The sequence below is a fragment of the Rhea pennata genome, chromosome 28 (genome assembly GCF_028389875.1).
Source record: "Rhea pennata isolate bPtePen1 chromosome 28, bPtePen1.pri, whole genome shotgun sequence".
NCBI lineage: Eukaryota > Metazoa > Chordata > Aves > Rheiformes > Rheidae > Rhea > Rhea pennata.
This window is the reverse complement of record NC_084690.1, coordinates 3,621,278-3,638,816: the sequence shown is the minus strand read 5'-3', so window position 1 is coordinate 3,638,816 and position 17,539 is coordinate 3,621,278. Positions and strand designations below refer to the sequence as shown.

The 17,539-nt window shown below is 65.3% G+C and overlaps 2 protein-coding genes across 2 annotated transcripts; both read left to right on the top strand.

Annotated features, from left to right (window-relative positions):
* The first annotated feature begins 961 nt into the window (after positions 1–961).
* On the top strand, positions 962–5,055 carry POLR3D (RNA polymerase III subunit D). Its single transcript, XM_062596796.1, has 8 exons — positions 962–1,166; positions 1,769–1,812; positions 2,104–2,255; positions 2,330–2,457; positions 2,536–2,707; positions 2,872–3,143; positions 3,224–3,376; positions 3,620–5,055. Exons 1-8 carry the CDS (start codon positions 1,002–1,004, stop codon positions 3,740–3,742), a joined length of 1,209 nt encoding a protein of 402 aa, XP_062452780.1. The 5' UTR covers positions 962–1,001; the 3' UTR covers positions 3,743–5,055.
* A 1,366-nt stretch (positions 5,056–6,421) lies between these two features.
* On the top strand, positions 6,422–16,601 carry PIWIL2 (piwi like RNA-mediated gene silencing 2). Its single transcript, XM_062596664.1, has 21 exons — positions 6,422–6,574; positions 6,736–6,906; positions 7,347–7,411; positions 7,546–7,656; positions 8,063–8,180; positions 8,345–8,469; positions 8,557–8,637; positions 9,191–9,304; positions 9,677–9,865; positions 10,016–10,100; positions 10,350–10,439; positions 10,767–10,907; positions 11,215–11,328; positions 12,014–12,202; positions 12,700–12,801; positions 12,940–13,059; positions 13,715–13,803; positions 14,318–14,423; positions 15,288–15,541; positions 15,624–15,731; positions 16,282–16,601. The coding sequence occupies exons 1-21, from the start codon at positions 6,422–6,424 to the stop codon at positions 16,436–16,438; spliced, it is 2,682 nt and encodes an 893-aa protein (XP_062452648.1). The 3' UTR covers positions 16,439–16,601.
* Positions 16,602–17,539: the final 938 nt, after the last annotated feature.

The window sequence follows — 17,539 nt, the reverse complement described above, 5'->3', positions numbered from 1 at the left end:
ATGTGCATGCGCACGCACTCACATGCATGTGCATGCACACACATGTGCCTGTTCATGCACATACATGCACACACGGACTCAGACTCCCTCAACACGCGACTGGGAATCAGAGCAGCTTCCTGCTCTGGGCACGAACCCGCACCTGGCGGGGGATGGCAGGGCGCCGGGCGCTCTGTCACTCTGGAGGGGCACTGGCGGGGCACTGGGAGCACTGGCGACTGGCTGCTCCCAGTCGCAGGGGCCGGGCACTGCCCGGCACAAAGATGGCGCCGCCGCCTTCGGCGTGGAGCCGGGTACTGCCCTGCTAAAAGATGGCGGCCCCGCCCGGGCGCTGCTTCTGCTGGCCCGGAGCAAACATGGCGGCAGCGGCGTCCTTCCGGAGAGCCCGGGCCGCGCGGCACGCATGCGCAGGGGGGGCCGCGCGCCGGCCGTGCCCGGGCTGGTAAGGGGCCGGGGCGGCGCGGTGCGGAGGGCACAGCCGGGGGGCACGGGGGGTGGGGGGGGGGAGCGGGTATGGCTGGGGGGGTGCATGGGGGAAGCATCCTGGGGAAAGGGGGGCGTGAGCAACCTAGGGTGGGGGGTGCATGGGGGGGAGTACTGGGGGTGGGGGGCGCAAGGGAGCAGAGCTAGGGGTGCATGCGGGGAAACGCTATGGGGTGTGGGAGGGGTGCATGGGGGGGTGAACACGCTAGGGAAAGGGGTGCATGGCGGCGGGGGCACCCTGGGCTGGGGGGTGCGTGGGGGTTGAGCACCCTGGGGTGTGAGAGTGTGAGCAGACATGGTTGGGGGGAGGGAGCACCCCTGTTGGAGGGGTGCGAATGGACCCCAGGAGGGGGGCCACGGGGTGCTGAGCACCCTGGGGTGGGTGCGTGGGCGCATAGAGCTCTAGGGAGCTCTGTAGGGGGTCCCAGGTGCCCAAGTCCCCCCCCCCCCCCCAGGTGGGGGGCCGAGGCGGTGGGCCGGGGGCCCCTGACCCTTCCCCCTCGCAGGTGACCGCTGGGATGGCGGAGGGGAGCTCGGGCGGCGAGGGCAGCACGCCGGGCAGCGTGCGCCCGGGACTGCCCGGGGCGCGGGGGCTGCTCGGGAGGCGCCCGCCGGCCCCCCTCAGCCCCGGGCGCCTGCCCTCCATCCGCTCCCGGGACCTCACCCTGGGCGGCGTGAAGAAGGCAAGTGCCCTGGCAGGGCTGGGGGGGGGGGGCAGACCCAAAACCCGGCCCCTCAGAGGTGCCCCTGGGGGCTTCGCGCTGTCCTGCCCCATTGCACGGCCCTGTTTTGAGCGCACGTGCTCGGAGGGCTTTGGGGCACGTGCTGCGGCCGCACGCTGCGTGCCCCCGGGGTGCAAGGAGGGACCGCCCCGGTTCGGGGTGCGGGGCGCCCAGTCCGCTCCCGGAGGCCGTGCCGTGCCGTGCCGTGCCGCAGCGAGGGTGGCTCGGCGGCTCCCGCCCGCGCGTACGCCAACGCCTGCGCCGTCGCGGGCGGCAATGCGGCCGGACCGGTTCGGTGCCGGCGTTGCGCGCCCGGGCACGCCGCCGCCGCCGGGCGCACGCAGCCGCCCCGGGCTGGGAGTGCTGCCGGGCCCCGCGGCGGTTTGGGGCCGGGGGGCTGGCTGCCGTCCCCCACGCCGGGGCAAGGCCGGAGCCCCCCTCACCCGCTGCCGCGGCTCTCGCCCGGCCGCGGGCCGCATCCTGCGGCGCTGCCTGCTTGGTTTCTGTCGCTTATCTTCGCTCCTTCCTCATGCAGTGACTTGTCCCTCTGCTCTTGCTTGCAGAAAACCTTCACCCCCAACATTATTAGCAGGAAGATCAAGGAAGAGTAAGTGGCCTCGTGGGCGATCCCTGCGCCGCGGCGTTGGGTTAAGGCAGCTGGCTTTGGCCACGAGCCGCTGGGGACCCGCTCCGAGGGGTCTCGGCGTGCAAAAAGGAGAAACACGGTGCCGGGAGGCTGCGGCGGGGCTGGAACACGCAGCCCGGTGGCTGTGCCGGGCGGTCTCTGGAGGGGACTTGGCCGTGCCGAGGCTTGGCGCGTGCGTTTGGGGTGCGGGAGGGCTGGGGCCGGCCGAACGGGCGCTCGGGGCTGCCGGGCTCCGCTGCCGCCTCTCCCCAGGCCCCGAGAGGATGTCTCCGTCAAGAAGGAGAAGAAGGAGCGGGAGCGGGACCGGCAGCGCGACGGGCACGGCCGAGGCAGGGGCAGACCAGAGGTCATCCAGTCCCACTCCATCTTCGAGCAAGGCCCTGCCGAAATGATGAAGAAGAAAGGTAGAGCCCGGTGGCGGGGAGGGTCTCCGCGGCCGTCCCGTGCCGCGTCCTCACCCGGGGCTGCCTCTCCCCAGCCGGCTCCTGGGACAAGACCGTGGACGTGTCGGACTTCGGCCCTTCCCACATCATCAACATCAAGAAGGAGAAGAGGGAGACGGACGAGGAGACGAAGCAGATCCTGCGCATGCTGCAGAAGGACGACGTGAGTGGCGGCGGTGCCGCGGGCCGCCTCGGCGGGACGGCCCCGCGCTGACGGACGCGGCGTCTCCTCGCCCCGCAGTTCCTCGACGACCCCGGCCTGAAGAACGACATCCGCAACAAGCCGGTGCAGCTGCCCCTGGCCCACTCGGGCTGGCTCTTCAAGGAGGAGGCGGCCGAGCAGGAGGACGCTCAGCCCTGGCCCCCCGGCCCCAAGGAGGAGAAGATGGAGGTGGACTTGGCAGCGGTGAAAGGTGCGCGCGGGGCTCCCGGCGGGCAGCGGCTGCGGTGTCCCCCCCCCCGGTGCTGCTCGGTTTGGGAGCCGGGACGGGATGGGGGGCTGCTAGGGGCCCCGCCGCCCTGCCCGGAGCAGGGCTGCCTCCGCTCCCCCGTGCCCACCTTCTTGCCCCGATGCCAGTGAAAGAAGAGCCGTGTGACAGCGAGGACCCCAAGGAGGCCCTGCCGGCGGCCAAGCCGGCGCAAGCCAGGGGCCCCCCCGGCTACCCCCGGGACATCCCGGTGGCGGAGCTGCTGCAGCGGCTGAGCCTGTCGCAGGAGGAGGAGCTGCTCTTCCTGCAGCTGCCCGACACGCTGCCCGGGCAGCCGCCCACGCAGGACACCAAGCCCATCAAGACGGAGCTGCAGAACGAGGAGGGGCAAGTGGTCGTGGTGAAGCAGGAGAAGAGCCAGGTGGGGGCTGCGGGGTTGGGGGGGGGGGTCCCGGGGCAGGCGGGGCGGCAGCGCGGTGACGCCGGTGCCTCCCTCGGCAGGAGGCGAGGCAGGCGGAGAACACCTGCACCCTGGCCGACCTGCCGGAGGGGCAGGTGGGGAAACTGCTCATCCGCAAGTCGGGAAAGGTGCAGCTGGTGCTGGGCAAGGTGACCCTGGACGTGACCATGGGGACGCCCTGCTCCTTCCTGCAGGTATGGGCCGGGGGCCCGCTTTGCGTGGATGTGCCGCAAGGTAGCCTGCGGGGCGATTTGGGAGTCTCCGGTGCCCACGAGGGGCGGTGGGTCCTGCAGGGACCACCGGGGTTGTGCTGGTCCCCAAAGCCAGCTCTCGGGGAGCTCGCCAGGCTCGGTCACAGCACCGCTGTGACAGAGGTGGGGGGAAGGAGCTCACCTCTTGCCCCTCTGACCCCTTTATTTTTTGTCCTCTCTGCAAAGGAGCTGGTGTCCGTCAGCATTGGCGACAGCCGCACGGGCGAGATGATCGTGCTGGGCCACGTGAAGCACAAGCTGGTGTGTTCCCCGGACTTCGAAGCCCTGCTGGAGCACCGGCACCGGTAGCGAGGCGGGAGCGATGGGTCCCCAGCCCCGTGCCGGCCCTCCCTCTCCGGGAGACCACGCGGTGCTCCGACCCTCCGGGCGTCTTTGGGATGCAGAGAGGCGTCTTTTGCAAGCTCGGACAGGGGATTGGGTCCTACTTCCTTCCCCGTGCGTGGCGCCGATGCCGGCGTCTCCTCTGCTCCTCGAGGGAGCCGCACCAGGGCCGGGCTCCGGCTGCCTCCGCCGGGCCCACTGTCCCCATTGCAGATGGGGCAGGCGCCGTGGCTGTGCGCACAGGACCTCGTTCACGGATTTCTGGCTCAGGGGCCGCGTGGGACCCGTGGCCACGGTCCCCCGCGGGCAGCCGGCCCCGCTGGGCTCTCTGGCAGCGTCCTGCGCCGCGCACGCGCCGGGTGCTGCCTCCCCTCCACGGGCTCGTGGGCGGTGAGAAAAGCAGAATAAAAGTCTCCTTCCGCATGCCTGGGGCTGCTCCCTGCTCCGGGCGCTCCCGGCACCGCTGCCAGCACCCCGCGCGCACCCGCCGCCTGCCCGACCGGTCGCAGAGATCTGGTTTCGCCCCCTCCCCTCACCCCTGCTCGCGGCGCGCTCTGTTCTGGCACGAGCAGCTTACTCACCCGCCGCTCCCAGCACGCTTGCGAGAGCTCATCCCTCGGGGGAGAGCTGCCCCGCTCCCTGCCTCAGTTTCCCCACCAGCATCCCCCTTCCTCTCCGCATGCTCCAGCCCCAGCACGGAAACCCACGGCAGGCGGCTGTTTTACCAGCAGCCTCGAGGATGCGGGTGCTTTTTGGCAAACCTCGTGCACAGAGGCATCGCTGCCTGGCGGCTGCATCACCCTGTGTCCTTCCACGGCCTCGGGCACGGATGCTCCTGAGGGCTTCGGGCCCTCCGCGACCTGCCCACCTCCGGAGCTGCTTTGGGAAATGCAGGACAACCATGTCCAGGGGAGCTGGGACTGAACACCTGCAACTGCCTCGGGGCTGGGGCCAGGGCTCGCTCCAAGCTGGCTTTGCTCTCGCCCAGTTGGGAGGACTGCCTGTCTTCCAGCTTATTCCCTAGGAACAGCTCAGGGCCCGGGTACCACCGAGGGGAGGAAGAGCTCGAGGGCTGAAAAGCAAAAGAAGGGGGTCCTCTTCTGCTGAGCGTGAAGGGGAAAGGCCTCCTCGTCTCACGCCTTTTTAACTTTACTCCTGCAAATTCACCTTGCCTAAAACCAGCGGGAGGGAGAGGAGAATCCATCATCATGTAGTTAATGAGAAATGTGCCAGGCCCCAGTTTCCAGTGTAATGATGTAACACTGAAATCTGTGAACAAGCTTTGCAAACGTGCGTTACTATAGCGCCGTCTCATTGCTTAGCCGTTCCTGAGCAAACCCAGCCAGCCGGGGCAGGCCCGGCCTTGCTTGCGAGCCCCCCTGCTCCCAGCCTCCGCCGGCCCGGGATGGCTGGGGGGCAGCCAGGCACGGCCAGGCAGGGAAACGCCGTTTGCCTTGCAGAGCGAGGCAGAGGCAGAGCGGACGGGGCGGAGGAGGACCCTGGCTCCCCTCGAGGCTTGGCACGTGGGGCCGCCGCTCCCCACTTGCCCTGCTGTACTTGCCCCTCTGCACTTGCTCTTTTAATTGCCCCTTTGCACTTGCTCCTCAGTGCTGCCCCTCTGCGCTGCCCCTCTGCAGTGCTCCCCCTGCACTGCCCCCCCTCTGCACTGCCCACCCTCCACCCAGCCCCTCTGCATTGCCCCCCCATATTGCCCCTCTGCATTGCCCCCCCTCTGCAGTGCTCCCCCTGCACTGCCCCCCCTCTGCACTGCCCACCCTCCACCCAGCCCCTCTGCATTGCCCCCCCATATTGCCCCTCTGCATTGCCCCCCCTCTGCAGTGCTCCCCCTGCACTGCCCCCCCTCTGCACTGCCCACCCTCCACCCAGCCCCTCTGCATTGCCCCCCCATATTGCCCCTCCGCACTGCCCCCCCTCCGCACTGCCCCCCCTGCACTGCCCCCCCTGCACTGCCCCCCTCCGCAGTGCCCCTCCACCCTGCCCCTCTGCACCTGCCCCCCCCCCCCCGGCGCTGCCCCGCCGCGGCCGCTGTCCGCGGTGCTGACGGCCCCGCCGTGCCCGGCCCCGGCCGCGCTGTGCTCGGCGCTGCACGGGCAGAGCGGGGCGGGGCGGGGCCGTACGGCGGGGCGGGGGGGGGGTGTGTGTGAATGCAGCTGGGAGCGGAGGCCGCGGCGGGGGCCCGCGGGAGGCGGTGCCCGCACCCGCGGCGGGCCGCGCCGCTGCCGTAGGCACGTGACGGGCTGTTAATTGCAGCGCCGCAATTAGCGGCCCCGCGGCTGCGCCGCTGCGCGCCACGTGGGGGCGCGCTAAGGGCGCGGCGGGGCGACGGGGGCGAGCGCGCCGCGGGCGGAGCGATTCCGCGGCGGGGGGGAGGTGGACAGGTGACGCCGCTCCCGCCCCCATCCACCCACCCGCCGCGGTGGTACCTCCCGGGCGCGCCCGGCCAATGGCGCGGCGCGGCGGGCGCGCATGCGCGGCGCGGGTGCTCGGCGCTGCACACGGGCGCCGCAGCGCCTCGCCGTGCCGAGCGCCGGCGGCCCCGCGGCTGCGCCGGGCCCCGCGCTGCCCCCAGGCCCCGCCGAGGTCCTCGCCCGCTCCGGGCACCGGCGGAGCCCTCTGCGGCCCGCCATGGACCCCGTGCGGCCCCAGTGCCGGGGCGCCGGGCCCTTCCGCCTGCCCTGCCCTGCCCCCGGGCCCCGGCCGGCCCCCGAGCCTGCCGCCCTGGGCAGGGTGCTGGGGGCCCTGGGCGAGGCCAAGCGCCCGCCGGAGCCCGGGCGCCAGGTAGCTGCGCCCCGCGGGGCCGGGGGGCTGCGCGGCACAAGGCAGCGGGGCGCCGGGCGGAGGCGTCGAAGCCTGCCCGCGTGTCCCCTCCGGATCGGGCCCCTCTCCCCATCCTTGAGCTTTCCCCGTTTACCCTGAAGCCTAATGATTTCTCTCCGCAGGAGCCGCTTCCCTCCCAGGTGTCCTTGTCCTCCCTGCTGTGGGACCTGGGCTTCGGGACGGACCCGTCTTCCGCCCTGCAGCGCAGGGACGGGCCCGGCGCTGGGTCAGAGCCCGCCGCCTCGCCGCCCGGCCTCAGCCCCCCGACAGCTCCCTGGGCCCTCTCCCTCCCCGTGGGCCGTGGCGGCCGCGCCAGGATCGTGGCAGGTGGCGAGCAGGAGGCAGCCCTGGGTGCCCGGGGCAGGTGAGTGGGGCCGAGCCAGGCTCCCGCCGGGCTCAGTCGCCTGAAGGCCGTGTCCGGCAGGGGGGTAAAAACAGTGCGGTGGTGTTTTTTAGTTTTTTGTTCATTTTTTGTTTCTTTTTTTCCTGGCAGTGTCGCAGGGTTGGGGTGCGGGGCTTGCTGCGGGGTGGGATGGTGGGGGGCTTCCCGGCACGCGCGCCCTCAGCTCGGCTCTCTGTCCTGCCCCGCGGTCGGGGACGCAGGGTCCTCCAGCGAGGCGGCGGGGACGCGCCGCCCGGCCTCCCCGGCAGAGGAGCCGTGCCGTTCGCCGCCCGGCCCGGCGCCGCAGCCCCGCGCCTGCCCGCCCGCGCCGCGCCGCTGCCCGCCCTGCAGCCCTCGCTGCCGCCGGCCGGCCCGCTCGCCCCCGCGCCCGACCTCCCCCCGGCTGCCAGCAGGCAGTAAGCGAAGCGCCGGCGACGTCCGTGCCGGCTCCTCTCCTTCCCCTGCTCCCTTCTTCCTCGCCTCCCGGCGGGGAAGGCGCCTGGTGCAAAGCACCGACCTGCTTTCGTGCCTTCTCCCCCCCCTCCGTTAGAGCAGCAGCGACGAAGCCGGCGTCGAAGGGAACCGCTTTACCGCTGGGCCTGAACGTGGTGAAGATCCACTGCCAGAACGAAGCCGTTTACCAGTACCACGTGTCGTTCAGGTAGCAGCACCCGGCGGGCGCCTCCCTCCCTCCCTGGTCACCCCTGGGGGAGCCCCGGCGGCTGCAGACCGCCACGTCCCGCCGCCCCCGGGGGAAGCTCCGCTCTTCCAGCGCCTTCCCGAGCGACCGACCGCTAGATGGAGCGGGCGGCACGGACACGGCGCGGCGGGGCTTGCGCGGGCGGGTGCCGGAGGGCTGCTGCGGAGGCAGGCTGGTTCGAAGCCTCCCTTCTGCCTTCCCTCGGGTGCGCTGAGCGGGCCAGCTCCAGCTTTTCTCCTCTCGGTGTTTCCGAACTGCTTGGCGGGGAGCGGCCGGGGGCGGAGGGTGGGTGAGGCGGGGAGCGTTCGCAAGCACGCGTAGCGCAGAGCTCGCAGGGGATGCGGCGCTTCTCCCTCGTGTCCCGCAGCCCCAGCGTGGAGTGCAAGAGCATGCGCTTCGCGATGCTGAAGGAGCACCGGGCGGTGACGGGAGACGTCACCGCGTTCGACGGCTCTATCCTCTACCTGCCCATCCTGCTCCCGCAGGTGAGGTGTAGCGTCGGCACCCGGGGCTGACCTGCGCCCGGGTGAACGCTTTGCGGCGGGAGAGGCCGTCGTAGCGAGGCCTGGGCTCTGGGGGTGCGCCCAGCCGGCGTGCTGGGTAGCAGAGCATCCCTCCTGCCCCGGCTGAGGCATCTTCTGCCCTGCAGCCAGTCGATCTGAAGTCTCAGAGGAAGACGGACGGGGAGCAGATCAGCATAACCATTCAGATGACCAAGGTCTTGGAGCCCAGTTCGGACCTGTGCATCCCGTTTTACAACGTGGTTTTCAGGAGGTGAGGGAAGGTCCAGATCCCCTTGGAGCTCTGCTTGAGCCTTTCTACCCTCAGAGCTCTGAAACAATCCTGGCTTTCCTTTTCTAGAGTGATGAGAATTTTGGATATGAAACTTGTTGGGAGAAATTTCTTTGACCCTACCAGGGCTGCCGTGCTACAGCATTACAGGTGGGCGCTGCACACAACTGCCTGCTGCGTGCTTGCGGTTGCTGCCACTCAGGTGCGCGCGTGTCGAGTGTGAGACGGGGATGTGGTGGCCTTCAGCAAGCCCCTCTGGGGAAGGACAGCCAGGCTGCAGGGCCAGGCGTCTCTTAGGGAGCATCCTTGAGTCGTGGCTGCAGCAGGCACGATGGGTTCCTCTCTCGGGTCACGCCGCCGGTCCGTGTGACAGTGCAGGGCTGTCCTGCGCGGCTGCGTTCAGGCGGATGGCTCTGTCACCGTCGCAGCTCGGTAACTCAAGGCTGGAAACTCGGAAGTCTTTGCTTGGTTAGCTTGCGCCCTGCTGTCAGCCAGCTCTGGTTAGCATGACCTTAGAACGCTTATTTTCTGCAATGCAATTTAGATATTATTAGCTGAAAGCTGGCAGCCAGCTGGGAAGTAAATTCTGTATGCTTTGAATGCTCTTTGGCTGGCAGGATGGCTGCCCTGCTCGTCTGGCATAGCCGTGCAGACGGCTCTGGTGTTAACACGAACTCTCTTGTGGTTCTTCCCCTCGGCGAAGGCTGCAGATTTGGCCAGGGTACGCCGTCAGCATCCGGAAGAGGGACGGAGGTCTCTTCCTCTCGGTAGATGTCATCCACAAAGTTATCCGGAGCGATTCTGTCCTGAATTTCATGTAAGAGGAGAAAAACCTGGAGGAGCCCTGGAGGACTCTGGTGCTTTGGGGAGCTGCCTTCCGGCGTCTGGGACCGGCTCTCGGCAAGGGCAGTGCTGCGTGCTTCCCCTGAGGCCTCCGGTGTCTCTGGGGGAATAGCCAGTGCTATCGACCGCTGTGGTTTCTGCAGTGAGACCGCTGGTGCGGGTGCACGCAAGCTGCCCAGTGCCGTTCTGCAAAGGGCGTTGAGTCAGTGGGTTTGTTCTGGACGTGCAGTGTGAGGCTTTTCTGCCCACCTCTTTCTGCGCTGGCGTGGGTAGCGAGAGCAGGGCTGTGAGTGCCTCCTGTCCGAGGAGGAAGCTGAAATCTGGCTTGGCTTTCTCCCCACCGCAGGCATGCAATCTACCAGCAGAGCGTAAGCAGCTTCCAGGATGAATGCACCAAGCAGCTGGTCGGCAGCGTGGTCATCACCCGCTACAACAACCACACGTACCAAATCGACGATATTGACTGGAACAAGACCCCCAAGGACAGCTTCACCCTGGCCAGTGGCGAGGAGATCACCTTTGTGGACTACTACAGGTAGCATCAGTGCTCCGTCAGCTTTGGGAAGGGGCTTGTATCCAGCTCGGGTGCACAACAGCCATTTCCGAGGTTGACAAGCTGTATGCTTTAGTGCCGGAGCAGGAGACAGACTTGTGAAGTAGTTTCCTCTCCCTGCCGTTTTTCCAGCAAAACCTACGGGATCACAGTCAGAGAGCTGGACCAGCCGCTGCTGATTCACAGGCGCAAGGAGAGGCTGACGCCGGAGGGGAAGGTGAGGGCCTGCCGCGGAGCCCGGTGCGTCCCAGCCCCTCTGTGATCTCTGCTCTAGGAGCCCTGCTCCGCCAGGGCAGGAACGGGGGTGGCAGCTCCCCAGAGCCAGGCGGGGGAGGTCAAAGCCGTGGTCTTTCCTCTCTCAGCAACTCCCGCTCCCATCTTGCCCATCCCTGGGAGGGCAGGGGCTTGCAGCGCCCGTTCCGCACGCAGCCGCTTGCTGACGGGACTGGCTTCGCTTTCTCTGCAGCATCAGCTCAACATGATACTGCTTGTGCCAGAGCTCTCTTTTATGACCGGGATCCCTGAGAAGATGAGGAAGGACAATCGAGCGATGAAGGTCAGAGCGTGCTTGCGCCGAGCGGTCCCTGCGCGCGTGAGCCTGCATCCTGGGAGAGGGCCTGGTGCTTGGCAGGCCGTTTGCCAGGACAAGGCTCTGGCTGCGCCTGCCTGCGCTGGGTTCTCCTAGACTCCAGCCGTGAGCTCGTCTGGTGGGAGGTGCAGCCCGGCGGGTGGCTGGTTGGGAGAGCCGAGCCCCGGGAAGCCGGCCCCAGAGGTCGAACTGGGGATCTCACGCAGGGTTTTGGATGCAGCATGGGGCGGGGGATACGGGGCTGTGGTTCCTAAACGTGCCTCCCCCCCCACCCCCGCCGTGTGTCCGGCGCAGGACCTGATGTACGAGATGTCGCACAGCCCCAAGCAGCACTACACGCGCCTGTGCAGCCTCCTGCGCAGGATCGAGGAGAACGCGGACGCCGCGCGGGAGCTCATGCGCTGGGGCCTCCGCCTGGACAAGGACATCTGCAGGGTAGGGGCTGCTGCCCTGGCGCCCGGGTTTCCCCTGCAAGTGAAAGGCGTTTGGGTTCAGCCGCTCTCTAAGCTGTGCTCAGATCGTGCAGCCTGGCGGGTGTTGGTTGCATGGCCTCAGCGGGGGGAGCGGAAGGGGCAGGTTCTTGCCCCCCTGCCACGGTGCCAGCAGCCGGCCGGTGGGTTGCACCGCCGAGGCTTTGAGCGCGGGGCTCGCAGGCTGGACGACGGAGCTGAGGTGGCCGGGTGGGGAGCAGCACTGCGGCGTGGCGGGCGCCAGAATTGCTTTCAGTCTTGGCTCTGTTCAGACCCGGGGCCAAATCCTGCCCATGGAAAGGATCAACTTGAGGCACAGCACCTTTACTCCCTCCGAAGACCTGAACTGGAACAAAGAAGTGATACGGGAAGTCTGCATCTCCGCGGTGAGCCGCTGCTGCGGGAGGAGCCGCCTTGCAGAGCAGGCAGCCCTTCCAGCTCAGTCGTTAAAACAACATCCCTTTGTTTTGAAATCGGGATGGGTTTTCTTAGTGCTGGAATCCAGACTGCTCTGTTCCTGTCTGGACACGGAGCTGTGTTTTAACTAAAACCTTCAATTTACATTGGCCTTGTGTTTTGGCCTGCTCTTCCTAAGGAGATTAGAGGTATGTGGCCGTGGTGCCGGCTTTCCCAGCTCCTCCTGAAATTGCTGTAGGTTTTCAGCCACGCTGGACTGAAGGAATTGAATATTCTTGTGTGCCCAGTAGGTTCCTTGCGTTGCTTTCCCTGTCCCAAATTTCTCTTCTCTGCTGCGTGGGGAGAGGCTGCCAGGCTGGGAGCTGAGTCCTGCCACCACGTGCTCCTCCTGCACCATGTGCGCCGGCTGCTGCCCTGCTTCTTTGCTTAGATATCTCCATTTCTTTGTTTTGCTATATGTAAAACCATGGTGCAAGGGCTGGGAGGCTGCAGAGGGTAGAGAAAGGAGACGTGCTGGGCACACTGCCCCATCGTCCTGGCAGAGCGTGGCCGCCGCAGGGCGCGATGGGCTCGTTGAAGGACGGCTTGCCGGGGAACGCAGCAGTTTGGGAGCTGTCCTCCTAACACGAGGGCCTGTCCTCGCCTCCCTCCTAGATTGCCATGAATTACTGGGTGCTGGTTTACCCAAAGCGCGTGCAGGACCTAGCAAAAGAGCTGGTGGCCACGATGGAGAAGGTGTGCGGCCCGATCGGCATGCAGATAAACCCACCTGCCTGGGTGGAGCTGAAGGACGACCGGATCGAGACCTACGCCAAGACTATCAGATGCGTGCTGGCTAGCGAGGTAACGGAGGGCGAAGGCGGATGCCTGCGGGGCTGCTGCGCTTCAAACCCCGCAGGGGCTGGCGGCCTCATTCCGTGAAGCCATCGGTGGAGAGAGGGGAGGCTTTACCACTCTGCCTCCGGTGAAGAGCCTGGTGCGTCCCAGCCTGGGGGTCCCCTGCGGTCCCAGGGACCTGCCTGCGCCGGCTCGTGTTGCTTATGGGTGGGACAGGCAGGCAGTGCCCTGCTGCCCCCGGGGCTCGCAGTAGGCAGGTCCTCGGTGGTCGTTGTTGCCATTAACCAGAGCTAGCCTGTAACCGCGCTCGCGAAGGCCCAGAGGCCGGACGGGAGCCCGGCAGTGGTGCGTGTCTGCTGGGGGAAGGTTGTCAAGCTGCAGTTTGTGGGTTGTCTCGGGGTGGGCTGGGTTGCGCCGTGTCCAGAGCAGCCTCTGCCTGCGAATAGACTGCGGCAAAGGCCAGCTCTGCGCGTATCTTCCTTCCCGGCTTTGCTTCCTTGCAGCAAAAGGTGCAGATAGTGCTCTGCATTACTACTGGTAACAGGGAGGACTTGTATGGAGCCATCAAGAAGCTGTGCTGTGTGCAGTCCCCAGTGCCGTCGCAGGTGAGTGGTGCCCTTTGCCAGGCCCTCGAGGCGTGGGACGTTTCCTCTTCGAAAGTGGCAGCCTGCAAAGCAGGGGAGGCTGCAGAGAGGTCGAGCGTGCTCCTCCGGCCTCGCTTTCCTCTTCTCCCGTCGCTGCAGGTCATCAACGCACAGTCCCTCATGGGCCAGGCCAGCAAGATGAGGAGCGTAGCCCAGAAGGTCCTGCTGCAGATGAACTGCAAGCTCGGCGGGGAGCTCTGGGGAATCGACATCCCCTTGGTAAGGCCCCGCCGTGGGAGCCTCTGCACACACGGGCTGCTTACGTGCACGTGAGCCCAACAAGTTTGCAAGCTGTGTGTTGTAAACTGACTTTGCGTTTCTCTCTCCTGTCTGGCGCGCGCTTGCACAGACACTTGGCTGTTCCCTGACCCTGCTAGGTGATGACTTGCCGAATGAAAGGGGCATTGAGTCTCTCCTCGAAACCTCCCCTTTGGTCTCCGGCAGGGGAATGTTTTTGCTGTTCTCTTTTCTCTTGCAGGGCCGTGCGCGTGAGGAAGGGAGGGCAGAGTGATTAGCATGCTAGCCAGGGCGTCGGGGGAATGTCCTGCTTCGCTGTCAGGCTGCTCTGCTGGCGGGGCCAAATCCGCAGTCGTTAAGCACTAGACTTTCTGGTGGCTGCAAGAGCAGTTGCTCGCCTTGAACGATGCGGTATTGTGATCACAGGCTTTCCTTGGGGAGTGCAGATAGACTGCCTGCAAAGCCGGGGGAATAGCAGCTCTGTTTTGTGCAGGCAGCTGGAGGGAACAGGGGCAGGGCAGGCCACAGGCCCTTGGACTCGTTCCTCAAGCGCTCGGACACTGCTCCCGGAGAAATAGGGGGTTATGTTTGTGCCTAATTCCATCTCCATGTTCCAGCCTCTCTTTTCCCTCTGCAGAAACATCTGATGGTCGTCGGCATGGACGTGTACCACAACCACAGCAGGGCGATGCGATCCGTGATCGGCTTCGTCGCCAGCACAAATCAGTACGTTGCTCCCGCCTGGGAGCGCTCTGCTTCTCCCCCGGCCTCTGCCACGTCCTGCCGGCTCTGCCCGGCCACGGGGCCACCAGCCCTCGCTGCCGCCCTGCCAGCCCCGGGGTGCTGGGGGCGATCGAACAGCCTAGCTGCGCTCCTGCTGCCCCGAGCGCCCGCGCAGCTGGGCTCCGGCGTTTCGCACCTCCCTGTTTGCCTTTCTCTTCCCCTGTGCTAACGGCACTGCTTTGTTTGCCGCCGTGTCCCTGCGTGGTGCTGCCTCGCCTTTCCTAGAAAGGGGAGAAGGTAACGATTTCCCCTTGACTGCTGCTCTCAGCAAGGTCTGCGAGCGTGTTTGCATTGCCAGCCGCTAGCACCGAGTGTCGCCTTTGATGCGCCCTTTGTGCCCTAGTGCTGGGAAAGGCGGCCGCGAAGGCTGAGCTGGAATTTATTCCAGTTTGCACAACTGCTCTGGACTTTGCTTCCTGAGCGCGAGTGCCTAACGTTCAGCTCCGTCTGCCTCGAGGATCCTCACGAAGTGGTACTCGAGGGTCGTGTTCCAGATGCCGCACCAGGAGATCGCCGACAGCCTGCGGCTCTGCCTGGCCGATGCCCTGCAGCGCTTCCATGAGGTGAGGCCGTGGGAGCAGGGAGCTGCAGAGCCTGGAGTGTGCCGTGTGCTGGCTGCCCAAAAGCCCCCCGGGCTGAGGAGGTTCAGCATTTATTTAAAAAAAAAAAAAAAAAAAAACATCCTGCAAGTGAGCAAATAGACTCTGCAGACTTTGGACTGGATGCAAAATCTGAAATGACCCAAGCGTGACCCAGGAGGCTCGTTCTTATCTCAGGAACGTGCTAACCTGCCTGAAGGATTAGTTTGCACTGGAGCAAGTGCCACTTTACTCCTTTGCTCATATCACCACTTGAGCCTCTAAGCCTTGTCCGTTTGTCCCACGTTCCCAGCGTGAGGGTCCGCGCAGCAGGGCAGGAGCCGTCGGCGTGCGGCTCGCGCAGGCCCAGCCCTTCGTGCAGGACCCGTCAGCAGCAGAGCTCTGCTCAGGCACTGCCAGCTCACAGGCGCTGTCGGCTCTTGCGATTTTTTTTTTCCTATTCCTGTGCAAATGCTAGGGAAACACTCTGAAAACGGAATTTTGCTACGATGGGTCCCCCGTAAGCAGAATCAGAGCAAACACTTCTCTGTCCTGCCAAAGTCTCTGAAACCTGCTTTGAAATGCGTTTGCTCGGGCTGAATATTGCCAGACACATTCAGCACCCCTGAGGCCAGCCGTTGTTTGCGATCCAGCAGCGATCAGGGCCCTGGCTGGGTTTGCATCCTGGGCAAAATACTCCAGAGTCGAGCCAGGTTGTGTTGGCAGAGCCATTTCGTGCCCGATTTCCCATTGCCAGAGCAATCGGGGAGGGGGTCTGTGCCCTGCCAGCGAGTCCTCTTGAGTTTGGGGAAAAACACCACTGACCACCTCATATTTGTGCTTCCCCAGGTGAATCACTGCTTGCCCAAGAAGATCGTGATTTACAGAGACGGCGTGTCTGACACCCAGCTCGACACGGTGGTGAAGTACGAAATCCCGCAGCTGCAGAAGTGCTTCGAAACCTTTGCAAACTACAAGCCCAGTATGGTGTTTGTCGTGGTGCAGAAGCAGATCAGCACCAACTTCTACTCGACTGTGGCGGAGAACTTGGTGTCCCCTCCGCCGGGGACCGTCATTGACCACACGGTCACTAGCTCGGAGTGGTGAGTGGCACCTTGGCTGCGGCCAGCACGCGCTGAACACGGGTGCCCGGCTTGTGCAAACCTTTTCCTTTCCTCCTCTCAGGGAGGATTTCTTTCTGTTGGCCCATTGCTCCCGCCAGGGCTGCAGCATCCCCACACGCTACATCTGTGTGCTGAACACCGCCAACCTCAGCTCCGAGCACCTGCAGAGGTAAGAGCAGGCCTCTCTCAGCATCCTGCCCTAGCGGGGGGTACCCAGCCCTCCCTGACGTTCCGCAGTGCCCGGGGTTGAAGCCTGGTTTTATTGCAAAACAGTTCCCTAGAAAGCGAGCTGGGAGGGCAGCAGGCGCCCGTGTGAGTGCGGGGCCGTCTGCTCCTCTTACGGGGTTAGCTTCAGCTGGGAGCTCGACAGGGAACGAGAGAGAGGAGGTGCGTTGCATCCCTCTTACTCATCCCTGGGCAAGAAATAGCTGCGAGGCTGGTAAGCAAAAATCGGCGTTGCCCAGCGCCGGCCTGGCCCGGGTGCTGCTGCAGGGGAGCTGCTGCGGGCGCAGGAGCGGCTCAGGGCACTCGCCGCAGCCCGGGCAGGCGGAAGAAGGTACCGCCGCGAGGAGGTTTAGCCAGCTCCAAAGCACGGCCTCGCCTCTGGGAGAAGGGGAGAACCAAGGCGCGTTTCTGCTGGGGGCAGCCCGGGGCGAGGGAGCCAGGCACCCCGCGGTGGAGGCGGCAGCACTAACGCCCGCTGCTTTTGCTGTTTCCAGGTTGACTTTCAAGCTCTGCCACTTGTACTGGAACTGGCCGGGCACTATCCGGGCGCCCGCACCTTGCAAGTACGCTCACAAGCTGGCCTTCCTCTCGGGGCAGGTGCTGCACCACGAGCCTGCCATCCAGCTCTGCGACAAGCTCTTCTTCCTATAGCCGGGAGGGCGGGAAGCGCCGGGGACCGGCGCTCCCGCGAGCACGCACGGCGAAGGGGCACTGGCCGGGCTCGGCGCAGGGTGCCCCGAGCCAGTCCTGTTAAGTCTCCTGCAAGGGGAGTGTTTTTCCTTAAGTTTGTTTTTATGAATGTATACATATGGTTTCTTCGGTTCCTTTTCCCTGTTGCTTTAAAAGGGCACTCTGAAATGCTAGCAGACTTGGAAAAAAGTCCTCAAGCGTGCTCGGCTCCAGGCAGAGGGAGGTGCTTTGCCTCCTGCCTCTTGGTTCTTGTCTCTGCTCCATGCATGGAAACAAAAGCAGCCCCTGTAATCTGCAGCACAGTTAAAATCCACCTTCTCCGCTGCCAAATCTAACGCCCTGCCGGCAACGCAAAGCGAGCGTAGCAGCAGGGAAGCCTTTGCGACCGCCGCTCTGCTGTCCTTGTGCTCCTGGGTTCCCGGGCTCCCTCCCTTTCCCGTGTTGCAGAGGGTGTTTTCCGGGGAAAGGGACGTTTCTGGTGCGGGGGTGGCTGTGCTGGCAGGGGGAGCCGCGGCCCCGGGGCTGTTCTGCTTGGAGATCTCCCTGGCGTTTACGTGGAGGAGCTGGCTGTCCCCTTTCGCCGAGGCCGGGATGGGGCTGCCGGGCTCCCTGGAATGGATCAACCCTGGAATGGATCAACCCTGCGTCGCCAACAGCCCCCTCGTCCGATGCTGCCGGCCTTTCTCCGTCTCGCAGGGCCGGATCCCAGCGCGCCATCCGATGCACCCCGTGCTCCTCCAGCTTCCCCGTACTGGTGCTGAACACAGAAACCAAAGATGTCCACGTTTCTCCCCGATTTCTTGCTTTGCCTTCAGGACAGCTGCAGGTTTTAGATTTTACTTTGCTTTTTTCAAGCTCCTGTTTCACACAGCCAGTTCCAGCTTCCTTGTTCATCATACACCTAAAAGGTCACTAGTTTTAGAGGGAGAAGCCTTTATTTTTTTATTCTTTCAGCTGTCGGATTGAGAGCACATAAACATCCCAAGGGACAATCACGTATGTGAACGTTTTGGCTCTTTGGCGTGCTCTGTTGTCTGTGGTAGGAGATAAGTTTAAGAACTT

Coding starts and splice junctions, on each gene's coding strand:
- PIWIL2 (XM_062596664.1), top strand. CDS start 6,422: ATGGACCCCGTGCGGCCCCAGTGCCGGGGCGCCGGGCCCTTCCGCCTG. Junction 9,866..10,015: donor ACCTTTGTGGACTACTACAG/GTAGCATCAGTG, acceptor CCGTTTTTCCAG/CAAAACCTACGGGATCACAG. Junction 15,732..16,281: donor AGCTCCGAGCACCTGCAGAG/GTAAGAGCAGGC, acceptor TGCTGTTTCCAG/GTTGACTTTCAAGCTCTGCC.
- POLR3D (XM_062596796.1), top strand. CDS start 1,002: ATGGCGGAGGGGAGCTCGGGCGGCGAGGGCAGCACGCCGGGCAGCGTG. Junction 1,813..2,103: donor AGCAGGAAGATCAAGGAAGA/GTAAGTGGCCTC, acceptor GCCTCTCCCCAG/GCCCCGAGAGGATGTCTCCG. Junction 2,256..2,329: donor CGAAATGATGAAGAAGAAAG/GTAGAGCCCGGT, acceptor GCCTCTCCCCAG/CCGGCTCCTGGGACAAGACC.